General features: G+C 43.1%; 1 protein-coding gene across 4 annotated transcripts in view; it reads left to right on the top strand.

Moving 5' to 3' along the window:
- The window catches only part of EPM2A (EPM2A glucan phosphatase, laforin), a 102712-nt gene extending 88592 nt beyond the window's left edge, over positions 1-14120 (top strand). For all 4 annotated transcript variants that reach the window (XM_070461712.1, XM_070461715.1, XM_070461714.1 and 1 more), the window contains exons 3-4: positions 2675-2916; positions 11714-14120. In XM_070461712.1, the coding sequence (XP_070317813.1) occupies positions 2675-2916; positions 11714-11991 (520 nt within the window). In that variant the 3' untranslated portion in view covers positions 11992-14120. The remainder of the gene's footprint in view (positions 1-2674; positions 2917-11713) is intronic.
- The last annotated feature ends 6914 nt before the right edge of the window (positions 14121-21034 follow it).

A 21034-nucleotide genomic window follows, 5' to 3' on the forward strand; every position in this document is an offset into this window, starting at 1 on the left:
ATTTCTGCTTTATTGACTATGCCAAAGCCTTTGAGTGTGTGGATCACAATAAACTGTGGAAAATTCTGAAAGAGATGGGAATACCAGACCACCTGACCTGCCTCCTGAGAAACCTGTATGCAGGTCAGGAAGCAACAGTTAGAACTGGATGTGGAACAACAGACTGGTCCCAAATGGGAAAAGGAGTATGTCAAGGCTGTATATTGTCACCCTGCTTATTTAACTTATATGCAGAGTACATCATGAGAAACGCTGGGCTGGAAGAAGCACAAGCTGGAATCAAGATTGCCGGGAGAAATATCAATAACCTCAGATATGCAGATGACACCACCTTATGGCAGAAAATGAAGAACTAAAGAGCCTCTTGATGAAAGTGAAAGAGGAGAGTGAAAAAGTTGGCTTAAAACTCAACATTCAGAAAACTAAGATCATGGCATCTGATCCCATCACTTCATGGCAAATAGATGGGGAAACAGTGGAAACAGTGACTGACTTTATTTTTTTGGGCTCCAAAATCATGCAGATGGTGATTGCAGCCATGAAATTAAAAGATGCTTACTCCTTGGAAGGAAAGTTATGACCAACCTAGACAGCATATTAAAAAACAGCATATTAAAAAACATTACTTTGCCAACAAAGGTGTGTCGAGTCAAAGGTATGGTTTTTCCAGTGGTCATGTATGGATGTGAGTTGGACCATAAAGAAAGCTGATCCCCGAAGAATTGATGCTTTTGAACTGTGGTGTTGGAGAAGACTCTTGAGAGTCCCTGGGACAGCAAGGAGATCAAACCAATCAATCTTAAAGAAAATCATTCCTGAATATTCATCGGAAGGACTGATGCTGAAGCTGAAACTCCAATACTTTGGCCACCTGATGCCAAGAACTGACTCACTGGAAGAGAACCTGATGTTGGGAAAGACTGAAGGCAGGAGGAGACAGGGACAACAGAGGATGAGATGGTTAGATGGCATCACCGACTCAATGGACATGAATTTGGGTAAACTCCGGGAGTTGGTGATGGACAGGGAGGCCTGGCGTGCTGCAGTTCATAGGGTTGCAAAGAGTCGGACACGACTGAGCAACTGAACTGAACTGAACTGGAGAAGGGAATAGCTACCCACTCCAGGAATGCCTGGAGAATTCCATGGACAGAGGAGGCTAGTGGGCTATAGTCCATTGGGTTGCAAAGAGTTCGACGTGACTGAGCAACTAACACTTCACTTTTCCCCTGTTCAGGGCACCGTAAGTCTTTTCTGGGTTCCAACATTTCTCTTTGTTTAAAATTTTATCCTTTATTTTTTCCATAATAATCTTCAATTTCCACAAGGAAATTCCTACCTCCTCTAGAGGAGGTCACAGAACTCAAAGAAACACTTTACTTACTAGATCAGCAGTTTACTATAAAAGGATGTAACTCAGGAACAGTCAGATATCAGAGATGCCTAGGGGAAGGCATGGGAAAGGAGCAGGACTTCCACACCCTCTGTTCTCCCATTATCCTGTATTCACCAACCTGGAGGCTTCCCAAACTTTGTTGTTTGAGTTTTTATGGAGGCTTCATTTCATAGGCCTGGTCAATGAAATCATTGGTCAAAGGTGACTGATTCAACCTCTAGTCCCTCTCCCCTCCCAGGAGATCAGGGGCTGGGATGAAAATTCCAACCCTCTAATCACAAGGTTGGTAACCCTGGCAACCAGTCCCACCCTTAGCCGCATTTTAAAAATTACCTCATTAAGAAGACACCTTTATGACTGTCATCACTTAGGAAATTTCAATGGATTTAGGAACTCTGTGTCAGATATGGGGATGAAGAACAAATATATATTTCTTATAATAAATCACAGCATCACAGTATGTCTACTTATTTGTTGTTATTGTTTTTATAATGTCCTCTAATAAAATTTTATAGTTTTTTCTGGGTTAAAGACATTTCTAGATATTTTATAATTTTGTCATTATTTTTGAATAAGACTTCCTGTCCTCCTCCCAATCTGTTTCTACCTGGCTATTAGTAGTACAGAGAATGGTTATTTGATTTTTGTGTATTTTCCTTCATCCAGATAATTTAATCTTAATACTTTTAATATTGTTCATAGCTCTTGTAGTTGAATCTTTTTTTGACAGAGAAAGATTTCTTCTACATTATAGCTTTAGATGAAGCATATAGAATAATGTTGAATACTAATGTAAATAATCTTTGATTTTATTTAAAAGAAGGTTGTTATTAGTTTCTCTTAAATCTCATACTATTTGAAATTTTTATACAGAGCTTTAAACAGGAATGATTGCTGAATTCTAGCACATATTTTCCAGAATTTATGATATAATCATAGGAATTTTGCCCTTAATTTGTTAGTATTTTGAAATATGTTGATGGATTTCCTAATATTGAACCATAATCATGGAATAAGTGTAACATGGTGGACTTATTTTAATATATTGCTTGATTTGGTTTCCTAATGCTTGTACCCTGACCTTCTAGTTAATTGAATTATTTGTTTCCCTCAAAACACCACCACCAGTATTTTTGTCTTTTAATAATAATATTGGTTCTCATGTTCTTAATACAGCTTTTCCTGAGCCAGTGTTGAAGGTTAATTGCATTTTAATACTGCGTGTTTTATGCAGCTGCTATAACACCAATAGTTATGGTTGACTCCATGTGTCCTTAGGATCCTACCAAATATCTGGCTGGGTAGCTGCCCTCGCCAAGTGGAACATGTAACCATCAAACTGAAGCATGAACTAGGGGTTACAGCTGTAATGAATTTCCAGACGGAATGGGATATTGTACAGAATTCCTCAGGCTGTAACCGCTACCCAGAACCCATGACACCAGACACTATGATTAAGCTGTACAAGGAGGAAGGTTTGGCCTACATCTGGATGCCCACCCCAGACATGAGCACAGAAGGTAAGCGTCCGAGGGGGCTTGTTGAATGTGTTTCAGAGAAGCCCTTGGTGGTTTCTGCCTGTCTGTCTGTCTGCCTATCTACCTACCTTCCTGTCTATAACTGAAAACCTGTATGTGAATGATAGATATGGAATACATATAAGGTTTGGGGGTTAATATATATTATATATATATGTGTATATATATATGCACACACACATATGGTATGTATAAGATATATATATCTTTTGACACCTTGGCTAAGATTCTGTTTCACATTAGTTCTTTTAATTTATTTATTCATCAAACTTATTTATTGTGTATCTACTATGTGTGTGGGGCCCTAGGCTGGTGGCTGGGAATTCAGAGGTGAAGCAAAGCAGGCACAGCTCCCGTCCTCATGAAGCTATAGTCCAGTAGGGAAGATAAGCATTAATCAAATGACTGCAAATAGAAATGTAAAGCTCTGGTCAGTTTTCCCATTAGAAAGTTACACGGATCCTGCAACGAGAGCACGCACAGGCAAATCAGACCTAGGAAAAAGAGCCAGGGGATGTTTTCTTGGGTGTGCTTGAACTGAGATCCGAAGCGGGAGTTGGGCACAAGTGAGGTGGGCAGGAGGCTTCCAGACAGAGGGAGTAGCGAGAAAGAGTCCTCTTGCAGGAGAGCACAAGTATTGTAGGAACTGAAAGACGGTCAGTGTGGCTGCAGGTCTGGGAAGAAGGGAACGAGGTCCTGCAGGACTTGGGCCAAAGAAAACCTGAGACTGTATCCTTATGCAGTGAGAAGCAGATGAAAGGGAGGGAGGCTGAGAGATGCCAAGATAACCTTTCTCCCCGCCACCCCTCAAAAGCACCCTTTGATTGCAGTGTGTAGAACACGGGGATGGGCCCACAGTGGGTCTGGGGAGGCCAGTTAGGAAGTTACTGCAGCAGTTAAAGTGAGAGGCAAGGAGAGAGAACTGCAGCTCAGGGCAGGGTGGCAATTGTGATGCTTCCATTTACCGCACAAACACTGGCGGAACCTGTCTTCGTGAAGAGGGAATTAGGGTGTGACATGGCTGCTGCCAAGGATCGGAGACAAATAAGGAACAGTTTGATCTCACGGCAAGAGGCAGTAAGGCAAGTTCAAAGCTAATTAAAGTGCGAAGAAGAAGGTGATGAGAAGGATGAGTCACGCGCGCTAGGAGGGTTATGGTGTGGGAGGAGAATTTCTGCAGAGAAGCACAGGGAGGCGATGTAAGTGTCCTGGGATTTGAGGTGGGCGTGGCAGGTCAACATAGAGGGAGAAAGGGCAAGGAGGTGGGAGAAACAACCGAGGCACAGAGGCGTGGGATTTTAGAGGGATAATCTGTATTTCAGCCTGGCTGGGGAATAGGGTTCTTGAAGGAAAGGAGTGATCTCTGAATCCAAGAGAACAAGCTACTCGAATAATATCAATCAGATACCAGCAGAGGGCAGCAGAGAGCTATGGACTGGCTCGGAATCAGGGCGCTTCAGTTCAGTTCAGGGGCTCAGTCCTGTCCGACTCTGCGACCCCATGGACCGCAGCACGCCAGGCTTCCCTGGCCATCACCAACTCCGGGAGCTTGCTCAAATGCATGTCCATCGAGTCAGTGATGCCATCCAACCATCTCATCCTCTGTTGTCCCCTTCTCCTCCTGCCCTCAACCTTTCCCAGCATCAGGGTCTTTTCCAATGAGTCAGTTCTTCGCATCAGGTGGCCAAAGTATTGGAGCTTCAGCTTCAGCATCAGTCCTTCTGAAGGCATCTGGTGAACTGCTATTCTGGAGGAAAGAAGGAAGACAGTGATGCCCAGCAAGGAAATGTTTCTATCATCAGTCGTCTTCCCCCCAAAATACATTATGTATCAAACTCTGTTTTGAACAATTTTGAACGTTAACTCATTTAATTCTCACGACAAGAGTCCAGGCAGGTGTTGTTATCTCCATTTTGCTGAGAAAGAGAATGAGGGACACAGAAGTTAAGTAACCTGGCTGGTGTCATACAGCAGAGACACAGCCTGAATTTCAACACATGCAGTCAGACTCAGAACACTGCACCTGCCACCATGCAATGAAGCTTCTCTACACGCTCACATGGACTCTTCATGCACTTTATACAGACCACCACCCACACTTTCAACCTGCCATGTTCATCATCAGCTGGATTTAGACAAAGACATGAGTTTCTTGGTCTTTCCTGGTGGCTCAAAGGGTAATGAATCTGTTTCCAACGCGGGAGGCCTGGGTTCGATTCTTTGGTTGGGAAGATCCCCTGGAGAAGGGAACAGCTACCCACTCCAGTTTTCTGGCCTGGAGAATTCCATGGACTGAGGATCCTGGCAGGCTATAGTCCACGGAGTCACAAATAGTCGGACACGACCGAGCGATCTTCACTTTCACTTCATGAGTTTTTAGGGAGATAGCTTGTCTCCCCAGTCAGTACTCCAAGATGTAGGTGGGGATGGGGGACTCTGACAGTCTTAGGGCCTTGGCCATTTTGATGAATATTTATTGTCCTGCTGGCCAGGCTGGGCCCCTCAGTGGGTCTGTCTGAACTGAACTATCGCTGGGAATGAGGTATTATTTTTCTTTCTAAAGGTTTGTTTGGTTGGTTACTCTTCTTGGTAATGAATGCTGATCCAAAGAAGTTTGATTTAGCTTCTAGAGCTCTGTCTTTTTTCAAGGAATTTAAAAAAAACAAAACAAAACATGATTTGCACAGAAAAGCCCAGTGAACCTGGGTCATATTTGCCCCGTCCAGTTTGCTTCTCTGGCTTCAGAACTGAGAAGGTTGTGAGGATCGCGTGCCCATAGCTTCCAGGGAGGGTTTGATTCTCACTTCTTTGGTTGTGATCTTCTAGCTTCGTTATCCCATCAGAATAGGATGTGAGACTAGGCTCAGAGAAGCTGAGATAAATATGGCCTGCCCTACCCCTTGCACTGATTACCCCAAAACCCTGCTAACTGGTAGGCAATTTGCTCAATAGTTTGGGAATTTGCAGAAGCCTGAGGGAAAATGCTATCCCCAAGGAGCCACTGTAATTGTATTAAAATCTTGTGGGGGTCGTGGAGTCTCCAGGACCCACGCATACAAAGGACCGTCTTTCACACTGAGGCAGTTTGGAAACAAAAGAATTGGCAGCAAAATGAAAGCTCCCACTTGAAAAAAAGCCAAAACCCAAGAGTAAAGAGTTTCTGTGGTTCAGCAAAACCTGGGGGAGTAATCCAAGGGTTAACAACCACTCCTGAATTGCAGAGGAATTTTTGACCAATAGATCAATCTCTGTGGCTCACAACATTAGCACAATGAACACATAGATTAATTCAGCTGAATATTTTTAGAACTCCAGAGAAAAATCCATCTGGAAGTGTTTTGAGCCGCAGCATAATGCTGTCAGATAAAGTCTGAGAAGGAAGACAGTTTGTTAGGCCTGACTGTCACCACTGGTTGTCACAGACCTGTTATAATCAATTGTGCCATCGATTCTCTCTTGTACTTTTTGTCATGCAGAAGGGTTGGGATTGTTTAGTTTTTTTTTTCTTTTCTTTAAAAAAAAGAAAAAGATTTTTTTTGTTTTGTTTTGTTTGTATCTTTCACCGGAGAAACAAAAAGCTTCCAAATGTAGCACTCACCTGAACACATAAAAAATGTTCATTAGAAAATAAGTTATCCCTCCCACAGGAAGTACTCAGACTGTATTTTGACCTTTGTCAGCACAGCGCCATTTATAACAGACAGTCTAACCTTGCCTCCCAAATGGGTTAATATGCTCTTCAGAGTCCTTGCCCATCCCTTTGTTGTCACGGTCTGAGTCTTTTCTCTGACTCAACACACTAAAGGCAGTGTTGCCACGAGGCAGAGACACCGACCTTGGAGCCACGGCACCTGGGCTTGAGCCTCATCACCGTGGAGCAGCTGTGTGCTATGGGCAGACTTGGAAAATGAGGAGTAATAATATCTGCCTTACAGGATTATAACAGTAGAATAAGATAATTGATATAGAAGAGCTTTGAAAATTCCGAAGTTGGGGCCATATTGCCAGTGCCAACTTCTTCTGTTTCTATTAAAGGGTGTTATAGATAACAGGGACCTTATCTAAATTAAAGAAAAGAAGATGCGCTCAAATAAAATTGCAATATATTCAGCATTAATCTGCCTCTGGATTAAGAAAGGAAAGACCTGTGTGTGTGTGTGGAAAGGCTGAAACTTGTGCCAGGAACAATTTCTTTCAGGGCCAGCCTTAGGTCAACCTCAGATATCTTCAGGGACCCCCAAAAGCCATTCCAGAGTTGGATTAACTTGGAGGAGATGTGAACCAGAAATTAATAAGAAGGGTCTTGGACTGTCTCAGATCTAATTGGTATTAATGGTTTTGTTTTACTTTGTTTTAATTCATATATTCAGTGAATGTTTATTGAGCATCTATGGGGAGTCAAGCCCTGTTTTAAATTCCAAAGTAAAAATCACAGATGGTGGAGTGTTTTGTTGGACCTGCACTGGCTTTAAAATTTTCAACTTACTTGCCAACATTTAAAATTTGGAATGTTTTACATTAAAAAAAAAATCAGTGGTTCTCTCTTGCCTTGGGGGTATTATTGTTTTTAAAAATGCTAGTATTTTTTTTGAATTAAATTTCATCTGGAGGCTAAACATATGAAACATTCACGTTAGGGGCTCTGGTTGACACTGGCTTTATTGGGTGAGCCCTGATCCTGGGGACCCTTGTGTGATTCCTTGGTGGGTTATGTATGAGAAATGGAATATTTCCTGCCATATCAGTAAACAAGGATGTCAAGTCTTCAGTGATTGCAGCCCTCTGATGTGAGCTGGTGAGGTCAAAGGGCACTGAGGAAGAAGAATACCCATAATCCACAGCCCTCAGACTGCAGTCACTCCCTATGGGTGAGACCGGATGAGACCACGGGAGCTCAGGATGTGATGACCACAGGATACTGGCCCCAGGATCGCTCAGATGAAAGCTCAGATGCATATGAAAGGAATGGTTCCAGTGAGCTCAGCTCTTGCATCTTCCCCTACATAGAAAAGATACATTCCTTAACTGGGGGCATCTGGTTTCCTTTACTTAACAATAATCTTTTGATGTTCAGACTCCCTGCCTTCCCTGGCTCATCCGCTCACCTCCTTGGAGCAGTTCTGTCAGGGTGACTTGAGATTCTGTCTCCCGGGCTTGAAGTCCTAAAAATTCCCACCAAATAAAACATAACTCCCAGCTTTTAGGTTGTGGTGATTTTTTCAAGATGACACGCATTTGCTCTGGCTCCCTAGAATGGGTTTTCAAGCAAGAAGACATGCACTTGTAGGACACAGACAGCCGTCTGGGTAGGGACAGAGATGCTGAGCCCCAGGGAGGATGCTGCTGTCCCACTGCGGGGACAGCTGCTGCCTGACTCGGGAAGTGGGGGGCAGGGACTCACTGGGGCTTCGCATTGACTGCGTGGGGGCCAGCAAGCCAACCATGGACCAGGTAGGTTAGGGAAGGTGGTAGTACAGAGCTTAAAGCCAGAGACTTCAGAATGTGGACGGCTGGGTTGGAGGGGGCGTTAAGGAATAAGCTTGCACAAACTTCTGATACAACTGAGGGTGATAACAGTGCCAGCCCCATGTTTGTTGAGAGGTGGCTGTAAAGGCTGTTGCATGCAGAGCTTAGAACAGCGTCCGCAGACAGAAACAGCTCAGTACATGTTCGCTGTCATCCATCAAAGTGAAGTGAAATGAAAGTCATTCAGTCGTGTCCAACTCTTTGCGACTCCATGGACTGTAGCCCACCAGGTTCCTTTGCCCATGAAATTCTCCAGGCAAGAATACTGGAGTGGGTAGCCCTTCCTTTCTCCAGGGGATCTTCCCAATCCAGGAACTGGGCTTGAGTCTCCCGCATTGCAGGCTGATTGTTTACTGTCTGAGCCACTGATCAAAGCAGAGTCAAAATAAAGGAGGGCTCCAGCGGAGGCCAGGCTGAGATGGGTGGGCATCCTAGATAGGCTGGTGTCCCTTTTTACTCTTTCTTCAAGTTATTTAAATAAGTGTTCAGCAGTTCTTAAGTGGGATGGCTGAGTGATTCTAGGAGAGGACCTCTGGTGGGTGAGACGTGTGTTTAAACTGGGAGCCTTCTGGAGTTTCCGAGTGGCAGCTGACATTTACATTCCAGGATTATGTGTCTGAGCTCACTGAACCTTAAACTAACACAAATCCTTTCTCAACTTCTAAAATACCTGTTGAAGAATCTTTCACAGATAAAAAGGAAAGAGGGAAATATTAGATCATCTTGGCTGTTTGGTGCAGATCCTTCCTTGGGGGTACTTCTGGCCAGAGAGAAGGAAAAGGGAGGGGATTCTGATGGGTCCATGTAGACCTGGCCAGGGCAGGCTGGTCCTGATGCCACAGAAGCGGAGCATTAACTCTGGGTCTCTGACTCCAGCAGCTCCTCCTGCCAATGCTGCTGTGGTCTACTTGTGTATTGGGCATTTGCTGAAAACTCCCATTAAAAATGTTTCTGTTAATTCCCTGGCAATGAACATGGAAACTGGGGAACTTGAGAACTGATGCCAGCTGAGCCAGGAGCAGGACGAGCCCAAGCTTCCTGGATCCGTCGTTGGGAGTTCCTTTCCTGGCCAACAGTCCTTAAAGTTCTAATACCCCCCTCTAAGAAAGAGAAGTCTGCATTCGAACAGGCCTCACAGTTATCAGCATGGTCACTCGTACAGGCCTTGGAGGTTTTGCCTCATCTGATTTCTGAACTTAAATAGTGGACCAAAGACACAGTTCTCTCCCTGAGACATCCAGCGAGACCACTCTCTGATACACATGGTGTCTTATACCTTGTTACATTGCTGGTGTTACTTCACTGCCTCCAGGAGAGTGACTGACTGTATGGCAGGCACCCCAAGCTCTGTCCTCAGAGCACCCTGCAACCAAGCACAGAGGCATAGATCAGTTAAAGTTTATGGCACAGTTTGGACTCAAGTCAAGCAAGGCCTAGGGGCTGGTGTGACTTCAATTCAGATGGCCTCAGGGACCAGGCAGGGAACGGGAGAGTGTGGCAACAGGCACTGGGGAGAGATGGAGCTGCAGCAACTGTGAAGTGTGCTCTGCTTAAATCACTCCTGTTAAAACTCTCTCAACTGCCATGTGGGGCCTTTAAATTCCTTAGTCAGAGGGAGTAACAGAACACCAGGAGCTACTAAAATCATTTTTGGCTTCATATAGATCTCCGGCTCTGATAGATATCATAGCAGGGTGGGCCTGAAGCTAAGCCCCCTCCTGTCACAGTAGAGTGGTCACTGGGAGGGTCTTCAGGCCATGGAGGGGGGTGGTGGTAACTCTCCTTCTAAGGTGCTGATGCCTGATTGCAATCTGTTGTGTTGGCCCCTTCAAGGCACTTGCATTTTAAAAAAAAAGGACATCTAAGGAAAGTTTAAACTTACCTGAGCAGCTCTCATGGGAGAATTGCAGGCCTCAGTGAAGATCTGGTGTGAGGTTATTTGCAGGGGGGCATTTCCCACCTCTGCAGTCATCCAGTGGGATGGTAGTGTGAAGGCTGGATAGGCCTTCTCTGTGACCCTTGAAAGACACCCCCCCCCCCCCCCCCCAAGGCTGTGGTGTCTCCGTGTGGTTGAGGACAGAGAGCAGCTGGAGGATGTGAGGTCAGAGCACATAGTTTTCACCCAGGTCTCTGTATAGTTTCCCTCTTCCACCCATTCTTGAAGTAATTTACAATGACCATCCTCCACCTTCCAAAAAAAAAATCCACCAGATTCATTTTGCTCTGAGAATCTGAGAGCAGGAGAAACTCCAGGCATCTAAGAGTTTGCTGGCCTCAGGGGGCTCTCTGTCCCTGGGATGATAGAGAGGGCATGGGTCCAACGGGCCTCAGCAGAGCATTATATATCCTGTCTCAGTGTGCTGAGGGGAAGACACTGGACATCTAATCATCAGGACAGGAGCCCCAGGGCAGCAACACCTGTAATCATAATTGCCCAGTAAAGGGAAACTGAGTCAGTTTTCATACACACCGTGATGGTGGTGGTGCTTTAGTCACGAAGTCGTGTCCGACTCTTCGCAACCCCATGGACTGTAGCCCACCAGGCTCCTCTGTCCATGGGAATCCTCAGGCAAGAATACTGGAGTGAGTTGTCATTTCCTTCTCCCAGGGATCTTCCTGACCCAGGGATCCAAGCCAGGCCTTCTGTGTTGCAGGCGGATTCCTGACTGCTGAGCTACCAGGGAAGCCCCAATACACAGTGTTATCAGGAGGGAATACATGAATGACTGGCTATCCCACCTGTGTCAATTAACACGTTAGCCATTCCCTTGGACAAATCAAAATTAGCTTATGTTCAAGATGAGGCAGATGGACTCCTTTAACCAGTACAGACTAATTCTGTTTTGCATTTACCTGGAAGATCCTATTGGATTAAAGGAAATTCAGGTGATGGGATCTGTGAACTTCTCTTTGAAATCCTTTAAACCTCTGCCCAGACCCCTCTGATAGATGAAAGGACCCATGCTTTTCAGGCTAGGCGCTAGTGAAATTCCCTTTGAAGGGAGGTTTGCAGGGATGCAGGCTCACTCAAAAGAGCAGCCAAATCCAGTGACAATTCAGATCTGACCTATTGCCTCCCGGCTGCTCTTTCCACTTGATGATGAGCAGGTTCTGCGATCGTCTCACCTTTTCCTTCTACACAGAGGGAAGCTAGCTCCGCCACGCCCGCCTCTCCCGCCGCAGGAGTGACTGTGCGGGGCGGCCCGGGGTGGCTCCGGTCTCACCCGACTGTGCTGTGTTCTCTCTACCGCAGGCCGCGTCCAGATGCTGCCGCAGGCGGTGTGTCTCTTGCACGCGCTGCTCGAGAAGGGCCACACGGTGTACGTGCACTGTAACGCCGGCGTGGGGCGCTCCACCGCCGCCGTGTGCGGCTGGCTTCAGTACGTGCTGGGCTGGAGCCGCAGGAAGGTGCAGTATTTCCTCGTGGCCAAGAGGCCGGCGGTGTACATCGACGAAGAAGCCCTGGCCCGCGCAGAGGAAGACTTTTATCAGAAATTCGGGAAGATTCGGTCTTCCGTGTGCGGTGTGTAGGGTGATGATGGATTCGCCTCCCTCCCTCCGGGTTTCCTTAGGAAACCTGGACTAATGCTAGTTACTGACCTAGAAGCCAAGATTCTTCCTCGGCTGGAAAGACGGGTCCTGCCCTTCCCCACCCCCCCGCCCCCCAAGCCCGACCCGCCTTCTTTAGTCTGGGGCTGACTTCGGCTCTGCTTTGGTTGAACTGGATCTTCTTTGAAATATCTTGCAAAGGGTGCCGTGACTGACCCCGAGAAAAATCCACGAGCCGCTGTTCCAGCATCCGACGGAAAGGGGACAGACGGGCCCAGGTCTGCGCCGGCGGGCACATGGCCCCTGCGGCACGGTCAGTGCGTTGCTGGCCTGTGAACGCACCGCTGCTCTGGCTTGTTGCCTTGTGACTTGGCAGGCGGAAGAAAAGTTTGGGAGTTAACCTAGATGTTGTCACTGTGTGATCACACACACACACACACACACACACACACACACACAGCTTTTCTGCTGAACTGGAGTGGATTATAAAGGAAGAATTGGTCAGTTGGCCAAAGAAGAGAATAGAGTGGATGAGAGCCTGGACTCTCATCTCCCATAAGGGAGAGCCCCGTATGATCCAAAGCAATGACTTTCTAGTCTTTGTTGTTGCATCCTACTTCGGACTTGTTAAAACATGTTCCAAAGCCTCACCTTCCTTCTGTATGCACAGCCCAGTGTGATGACCTCAGTAACGTTACTATCTTTATGTGTTTTCGCTGAGGCTCTGTGAGCAGAACTAGGGTGCCCGGGTCTCGAGGCTGGTCAGGGATGACCTGGAGTTTATCACCCGGGTTTATTTGACTCAGGGTTGTGAAAAGCACAACAGCTGTGGTGTTGCCGGCACACTTTGGTGAGTTCAGCCTCTCCCAGTGGAAGGTCAGTTTGTCCGCAGCAGTTTCTAGAGTGGGAAATGGAGCCGTGTTCTAACAGTCGCCATAAAATTCAGGAAAGTTAGTTATCCGCGTTTAAACCACAGTGGGCCATCTCCAGGTGGGACTGGCCCGAGCCATAGCCTGCTCACAAGAGGAGCTGTGTTCCCAGAAGAGCCCCAAGTGCCAAAATCCGTAGTTAACTGTGTCACAGGTTAGGGGGGATCCTGGTTTACCCTCAGTTTAATGCAAAACAGTTACTGTGCAATTCACTATCTGGGGCTCTATAAGAAGTTCAAAGATTAATAAGATTTTGCCCTCAAAAAGCTCACAGCCTAGAAGCATCCCTATGTTCAATCAGGTGCCCTGCAGGGTTGAACTAGTAATGATTGTCTGATATGGGAAAGGGGAAATAAGTTTTATTGGGTGCCTCTTATGTGCTGGATGCTTTACAATCTTATGTAATGTGATCTTCATGGTACCCCAAGTGGAAGGTTTTTATTATCTGTTATAGAGATGAGGAAACTAAGACTCACAGAGATGAACTCAACTGTCTTCAGTCATGTGGTGAATAAATAGATGAAATATGATGAGGTTTGTTTGACTCAGAGCCGTACTTTTTTCTGTTAACCTACAATGCTTATTTATTTTTCTGCTCCTTTTCTCCCATAAATATTTATTGATAGCTGTGAGAGAGTCTGATTTAGGAAGTATGGGGGCGAGAAGGACGAAAGGTGAGTTCCAGTGGAATTCAGAGAAGGGAGAGGTGTCCTGTAACTGGGACTCAGAGGAAATGGTTTCATTTGAGCAGAGAAGGCTAGGCAGAACAAATGTATCCTATGATTTTCAGAGTAAAATTTATAAGCTAGGATTATATAATGTGAAGACCAGCTCTCTTGCTAAAAACAAGTAGAAATAACTACTGTGTTCAAGTAACCCATTTATAGTCACAACGTGTTTGGTAAAATTTAATCTTAAAAATGGAATATTTCTAATTATATAAATGTGTGTGTGTGTGTGTGTGTGTGAATTTCTTTAATGTCTAGGAAGTCCAGCTATGTAACTTCCACTATAGAAAGACATTTTTGGGGGTAGATTTTTCTCTTTTTTGCTTTGATAGACAAAATCAGTTTAGGACTATTAAAAAATGTTTTGGAACAACTTTCCTTTCTCAATGAATGGGATGTCCAATGTATTTAAAAATCACCTGGAACTTTTGCTAAATAAAAGCATTAAAAATGACCTCTGTGTACAGGATTTTTAAAATGTTTCTAACTTAGTCTGGAATCTCGAAGAACAAACTGTTTCCTTATTTGAAAAAGAGGCAGTTGGCTGAGCTAAATTGTTTTCTTCTTATCACTCTCACTTTCTCATTAGCTGATCAAAATGGGCAGTTACAGGACAAAAGAAAGTCAAAGGTGAGGACACCACAAAGATGTGAAGATGGAAAGCTCAAGGGTGTGTCAGAAAATCAAAGTGATGTTGTGCCATTAGCTGCTTGTCATTGGCATTAACAAAACTTTTCAGTCACACATTTTTCAAAGAAAATCATAACATCTCACCCAGGGTAAAGAAATGTCCAAATAAGTTTATTTTTGAAACATTTTCCTTTAATTATTTTGGGTGCTAATGTTAGGAAAAATTAAAAAAAAGAAACACACTCTTTTGATTAACATTAAGGTATGGGTGAAAACCATTTGGTTTGACCATTTTAAGAAAAATGTGGTTAGGATTTTGGAAACTATAGGAAGTAATGAAGGGGGGAAAAATTGAGGATGAGCTCACTAGGTAATGAGAAATTGCCACACATGAAAAAATACTGAATAAACAGAGTCAGTTTGATCAGAAGTTAGAACTGAAAATATCTTTGGAGATAATCTAGTTTAACTCCTTTATTTTACAGAGGATCGAACTCAGAGACCTCAAATGACTCTTCCTGCAGCAAAAAATATTAATTGAGGACCGGTGGAAAGGGTTGAGCTAGGGAGATAGGTCAGGAGATTTATTGCCGTGTTGATGGGTTGAAGGAGAGTTCCTGGGAGTGAAAGCAGACGTTGTTATTAGTGGGGAAGAATTGGTGGGAGGATAAATGGAACCTGGAGTAAGTGGAAGAGAAATGGCCAAAATGAGAAAAAGCAAAGAACAGCAAAATGTCCAAAAGAAGAAAAAGCAGGTGTTTCCTTTTATAACAACACTACTGGGGAGATTGAGAATGAAGATGTGAATGTAGAAATGGGGTTGTGTGTGGCTAGGGTCAAGGTTATATTCCCTGGGTAGAGAGGCATGCTAAGTATCCATCTACTTCTCTATGAGACTAGATGACAGTAGGAAAAAGGATCAGCTTGCTGTAGTGTGTTGACCAAATAGAGGGGTGGGATGCACAGTGGCTTATTACCTCCTGGGAAAAAAGAGAAAATCTGATAGGAGATGGATTAAGAATAAAAAGAGAAGGGCTGGCGAAACTACCTCTCATTACAACAAAAAATAATGGCAATAATAATAAAAGGAAGAGGAAAAACAACAGTGACAACTTTGTTCCTTCCTTCCCCAAACCATTACTCAAGTCTTCGCTAAGCCAGTTAATATAAATAAGCTTGCAGAGTCTCAGGTTCAGACCTCAGTTCAATTAAGTCATGCTTGTTTTTTGTTTTCTTTTTCTTTTTTTTCTATTCCAGGTTTCCATTTATATTGATCTGATTGCTGAGAAACCTTGGTGGTATTAAGTCATTTTTCACCCCATTCTTCCTTTCAAACCTCACATTTAATCCATCAGGAAAACCTGTCACCTCTCCTGTCGAAATATCTATATAGCCTGACTATGTTTTACCTTCTCCCTCAAACAACCCTAGGTAGAGCCATCATGATCTGTAGACTGGACTTCAGAAACAGCCTCCTACCTGATCTCCATCCCTGTGTCTCACCTTGCCTCTCCTCCTGCTCCTACCATGCTCATAAGTGGCTAGGGCGATCCAATAAAATATATGTCAGATCATAACATTCCCGCGCTCACAACCTCCAGTGTCTTGATATGTCACTTAGAATAAAAGGACCTCTACAAGCTGGTGCCCTGTTATGTCTCTGACCTAGCCTCCTACTGCTTTCTGCTTACTCTGCTCTACCCACATTTGCCGTCTTGCTCCTTGATTATTCTGTGTAGACTCCGACTTCAGGGTGCTTGCACTTACTCTTCTCTGCCCGGAGTGGTCTTTTTCCTTGTATGCACAGAGCTCACTCCCATTCCTCCTGCAGCAATGCCTTTCGGCACCACCCTGCTAAAATCGCCGCATCCAATCCCAGCCCTCCCCCTCCTCATTCTCTGCTTCATTTTTCTTCATGGAACTTAACTACTGGCTGGTATATCACATCATTTGCTTATCTATTTTATTGTCTGCATCCTCTTACTACAAATGCAAAAACCATGAAGCCCAAAATTTGGATTCATTTTGTTTGGTGATGTACTTGCAGTGCCTATAATGGAGCTTGGTGTGGTTTGATGAGTTAAGGCCGAGAGTAGCTAGTAACTATTGAAAGCATATGTGGTCCATGTACTTGTCTCTAAGTGCTTTACATATATGAGCATATTTCATCTTCCCAGCAAATCCTATGAGGTAAATATTATCACTAGCCCCATTTTACAGATAAGAAATCTAGAGTTGCAGAGAAAATGTAGACTTATTCTAAGGCAAGCAGGACAGTTTCACTCCTGTTTGGTGGTGTCCCGGCTCAGTTAAGTCATGTCTGACTCTTTGCAATCCCGTGGACTGTAACCCTCTAGGCTCATTGGTCCATGGGATTTCCCAGGCAAGAATACTGGAGTGGGTTGCCATTTCCTTTTCCAGGGGATCTTCCTGGCCCAGCAACTGAACCTGGGTCTCCTTCATTGGCAGGAGGATTCTTTACTCTGAGCCATCAGGGAAGACCCTTGGACCAAGTTTTTTGTTGTTGTTTTTTTTAACACCAAAAACATTTTGTATTTTATTCAAAACCCTAACACAAAACACATCCAGAACTTTCTTTGGTTGAACACTTAGCTCTTTTTAATTATGTAAGATTATTCATAGTTTGGTAAAAATGTGTTTGTGTACTTCATATCATTAGTTTTCGACTGAGTATTGTTGCTCAGTCATGTCCAACTCTTCATGACCGCATGGACTGCAGCATGCCCGACTTCCCAGTCCTTCACTATTCCCTGGAGTTTGTCCAAACTCATGTCCATTGAGTTGGTGAGGCCATCCAACCATCTAGTCCTCTGTCATCCCCTTCTCCTTCTGCCTACAGTCTTTTCCAGCACCAAGGTCTTTTCTAATGAGTCAGTTCTTTGCATCAGATGGCCAAAGTATTGGAGCTTCAGCTTTAGCATCAGTGCTTCCAATGAATATTCAGGATTGAGTTCTTTTAGAATTGACTGGTTTGATCTTCTTGCAGTCCAAAACTCTCAAGTCTTTCCCAACACCACTGTTAAAAATCATCAATCCTTCGGTGCTCAGCCTTCTTTATGGTCCAATTCTCACATCCATACATGACTACTAGAAAAACCATATCCACTCTTATCACCTTCTAAAGATGTCTTGTTAGTTTTTCTTGCTTTTTTTCCTTTGATTTCTTAGCATTAATTTAGTGTCAACATAAAATATGTGGTTAGTTTACATTATAGTAGGCATAGAATAGTTAAACAGTTAGGCTCCTGGAACTAGAAGATACGATTAAATACCTAAGAATCTGTCCAATGGGGAAAAGCTTTAAAATCAAATATGATAGGGAAGTTATCATTTGCCTCAAAGGACAGAAACCGCAGAACAAAATCCAGAGACAGCTGAAGGAATATTTGGAGGCAGACAGAAAATGTGGGGCCACTCAAGTAACAGGCAGGATGAATTCCTATACTATAGTCATATCAGACATTATAGCAACATTACTAAAGGAAATACTAAGCATTCAGTGAGTAAGATTGTTGTCATTTAAAACCTGAACTATAAATGATTAGTATTGAATGACCTGGTATGGATTACAAAAAAGAAATTCAGAACAAACTGGACAGTGAAAGAATAAAGAGCTGAACCAGGCACAGCACAGAACAGGTAATTGTCATTGTCACACTTATCACGGCTTTCATCAATTCCTAGTGAGAGAAAACCCAAAACTCAAACTGAATAAAATTTAGTTCAATAGAATGTATTTTTCATTCAGTAGAGATCCCTACTGTTGCATTCTTAAAGCTAAATGACAAACCCAAAGGTGGATTCATGGTCCAGACAATTGCAGTAAAGATTCTGTACCCATTGTGGGCGAACAAGATAAGCATACCCCATTTCTTACATAATGATGATCAAACAAAACTTTTGTCTGCCCAGCATCTTACATGTTTCAGGGGCTTAAGCCATTTCTGTTTATTATGATTACTGATATATTTGGACTTGTTTCTATGGTTTAGTTTTTATTTCCCAATAATTTTCTGCTTTTTCTATGCCTTATTTTCTCCTTTCTTGCTTTTAGTTTTGACTTTATTTCCTGTTCTTTAAAGGAAAGAACATTAACATTGACCTATAGCCACTGGTCTTTATCCCTCCTTCCTATTGACATTATCACAGTTATAATAATGAATTGTTTTACTTTCTTTTTTCCTTTTCATATTTCTGTTTTTCAGTTGTTAGCGAGGGCAAACCAAATGTTGATGAGGACACACTCTTCATTGCCAGACTTACAGTTACTACCCCATCTGATTTTCTTCTTATCTCTCCCAACTTCCATTATATGTAAGAATTTTAAGCCCAGTGAGTTTCAAGGTTCCAATGAGCACGTTACTGCCCATCTCCCTGCAGTATCATATCTCCTTGTTAGGTTTTCTGAGCCACAATTTCATTCCTTTAGATCATCCATCAATACACTTCCAGAAACAAGTGCTGAATGATCTTATCTGCTGGTAATCCTTCTTACTTTTCTATTCATTGTTGCAGGTAAATTTCTATCCTCAAATTTTATGTTGTAATTTTCATTCAGATGTCAGGAGGGATAGCAGGTTTGCCACGTTAAATCAGAATTTTCTCAATCATCGTCTATACCAGTGACACCCAAACCTCAATCCTAAAGCTCTTTCTTGAGTCCCAGGCCCATATATCAAAATTTTTTTCTGAACATGTTTATTTGGACATCTCCCAGGATAGTTTTCAAATTCAACATGCCACAAAATAAAGTTTTCTTTCTTTTACTGAGCGTACCATATTTTCTCCGTTGGGCAGACAGTGGCCACAACTTTCTCCTAGTTGCTCAAGTCAGAAATGCAATGTCATTTTTGCCACTTTCCTCCCATTCACCAACCCTCTAATGATTCAACAAGTTCTTTCAGTTATTTCTTTCAACTTCCTAAATATCTCCTAAGTGTTTCCACTTCCAACTGTCTTCTCTGACATGATTATTAAAACATTCTGACTTATTTTCCTATTGTTATTCTTACGCTTTTCCAGACCCTTCTTCATATGGCTACCAGAGAAACTTTTCTAAAATTCAAATATGATCCTGTCTCTTTCTTGCTCAGCATTTCTCAGTGGCTCCTCGTTGTTCTAGGGGAAAGTTTAAAAAGTTCTTGTTGTGAAATGGAGGGCTTCCCTGGTGGCTCCGCTGGTAAAGAACCCACCTGCCAGTGTAGGAAACACAAAAGACACGGGTTTGATCCCTATGTTGAGAAGATGCCCTAGAGGAGGAAATGGCAACTCACTCCAGCATTCTTGCCTGGAGAATCCCATGGACAGAGGAGCATGGAGGGCTACAGGCTGTGGGGTCACAAAGGGTCGGACATGACGGAGCACTCACTCACACACACACAAAGCTTCTTATGATCCAGATCATGCCTTTCCTTCTTTCTTATAACTTCTGTAGCTATCCTTCAAGAGTTCACAGTGAATTAAACGTTCTATGACCTTTTCTTACCCTCCGGCTTTTGCACGTACTATTTCCTCTGCCTGGAGCCCTCTGCCTTCCATCTGTGTCTGGCCTGTTCTTTGTTCTACAAGGTCACCTTCTCTGAGTCACTGGTGCTTAAAGTGGCTCCTCTCCATTATTTTCATAGGGCCCATGTTTGCTGTTCTTCAAGCACTTACCCCACTGCACCATAACATATTTAGGTAGGAATTGCAAATAGTGTTTAGCAACATAGGCTTTTGCACATTCTTGGATATTAATTTAGCTAAATACTTCTTTAGCACCTGTGCTCAGATCTAATGTATATTTTAACCTAAGAGAAATGTGAAGAAAACATTTCAGAATAACTTTGTTTCATGTAAGTTAATGATTGGGTAATTTATTGAAAACTACTATAAGAGGCTTGCTCTTTTTGTTTTTTTGTTTAATATCCATTTCTATATATACCAGTAGTATTTAATGATATTAAGTCATAGCAAATATATATCAACATCAGAAAGCCATGATCCTATAAAATTTTATAGGATTGAGTTGCATTTTTAACTCAATCTCTTGCTGAAAATTGCATTTCTTCAATCCACCTTTGGTCTGCCATCATAGGCTAACACTGACGGCTTTCCAAAAAGAACAGCCTTATGAAATACAATGTTATGTGTACTAAGAATATTATCAATTGTGTTATACCGCTTAGTGTTCTCACAGTGAGTGATCTTGTGGAAGAAATTTCTCTCTGATCAAGGAATTAGGCACAGTTGTTGTTTTCTTGAGCAATAAAAAGTACTTTATGTGAGTGTGAAGCTTACAAATAATTATTTTCCTCTTTTCAGTAACAACTAGGATTATGTAGTGAACATTTCTTGAACTAACTTTATTCTGCCTTGTATTTCTACCCATTTTTACTCCATTGCCACATCTTTCTTACTTATTTAAAATTTTATTTTCATTTTTCTGTATTGTTTAATCCATTCTAAGTGTCATAGTTAATTCCTTTTGGAGAAAGAGCAGTATAAATAAATACACAAATAAAATAGTTGCCATGTTGAAGCATTTGCACAATAAAGAATGCATACTATTTGTATAAATGTCAAAAAGAAGTGAAATGTCATGAAATGTCATATGTGTTTCAGGGTAAAATTCTGTCTTTTTAGAAATGAAGATACTCTGTGTGCGTGCATGCTAAGTCACTTAAGTTGTGTTCCGGCTCTTTGCAACCCTATGGACCTTAGCCCATCAGGCTTCTC

Source organism: Odocoileus virginianus, chromosome 34, assembly GCF_023699985.2.
Source record: "Odocoileus virginianus isolate 20LAN1187 ecotype Illinois chromosome 34, Ovbor_1.2, whole genome shotgun sequence".
Taxonomy (NCBI): Eukaryota; Metazoa; Chordata; class Mammalia; order Artiodactyla; family Cervidae; genus Odocoileus; species Odocoileus virginianus.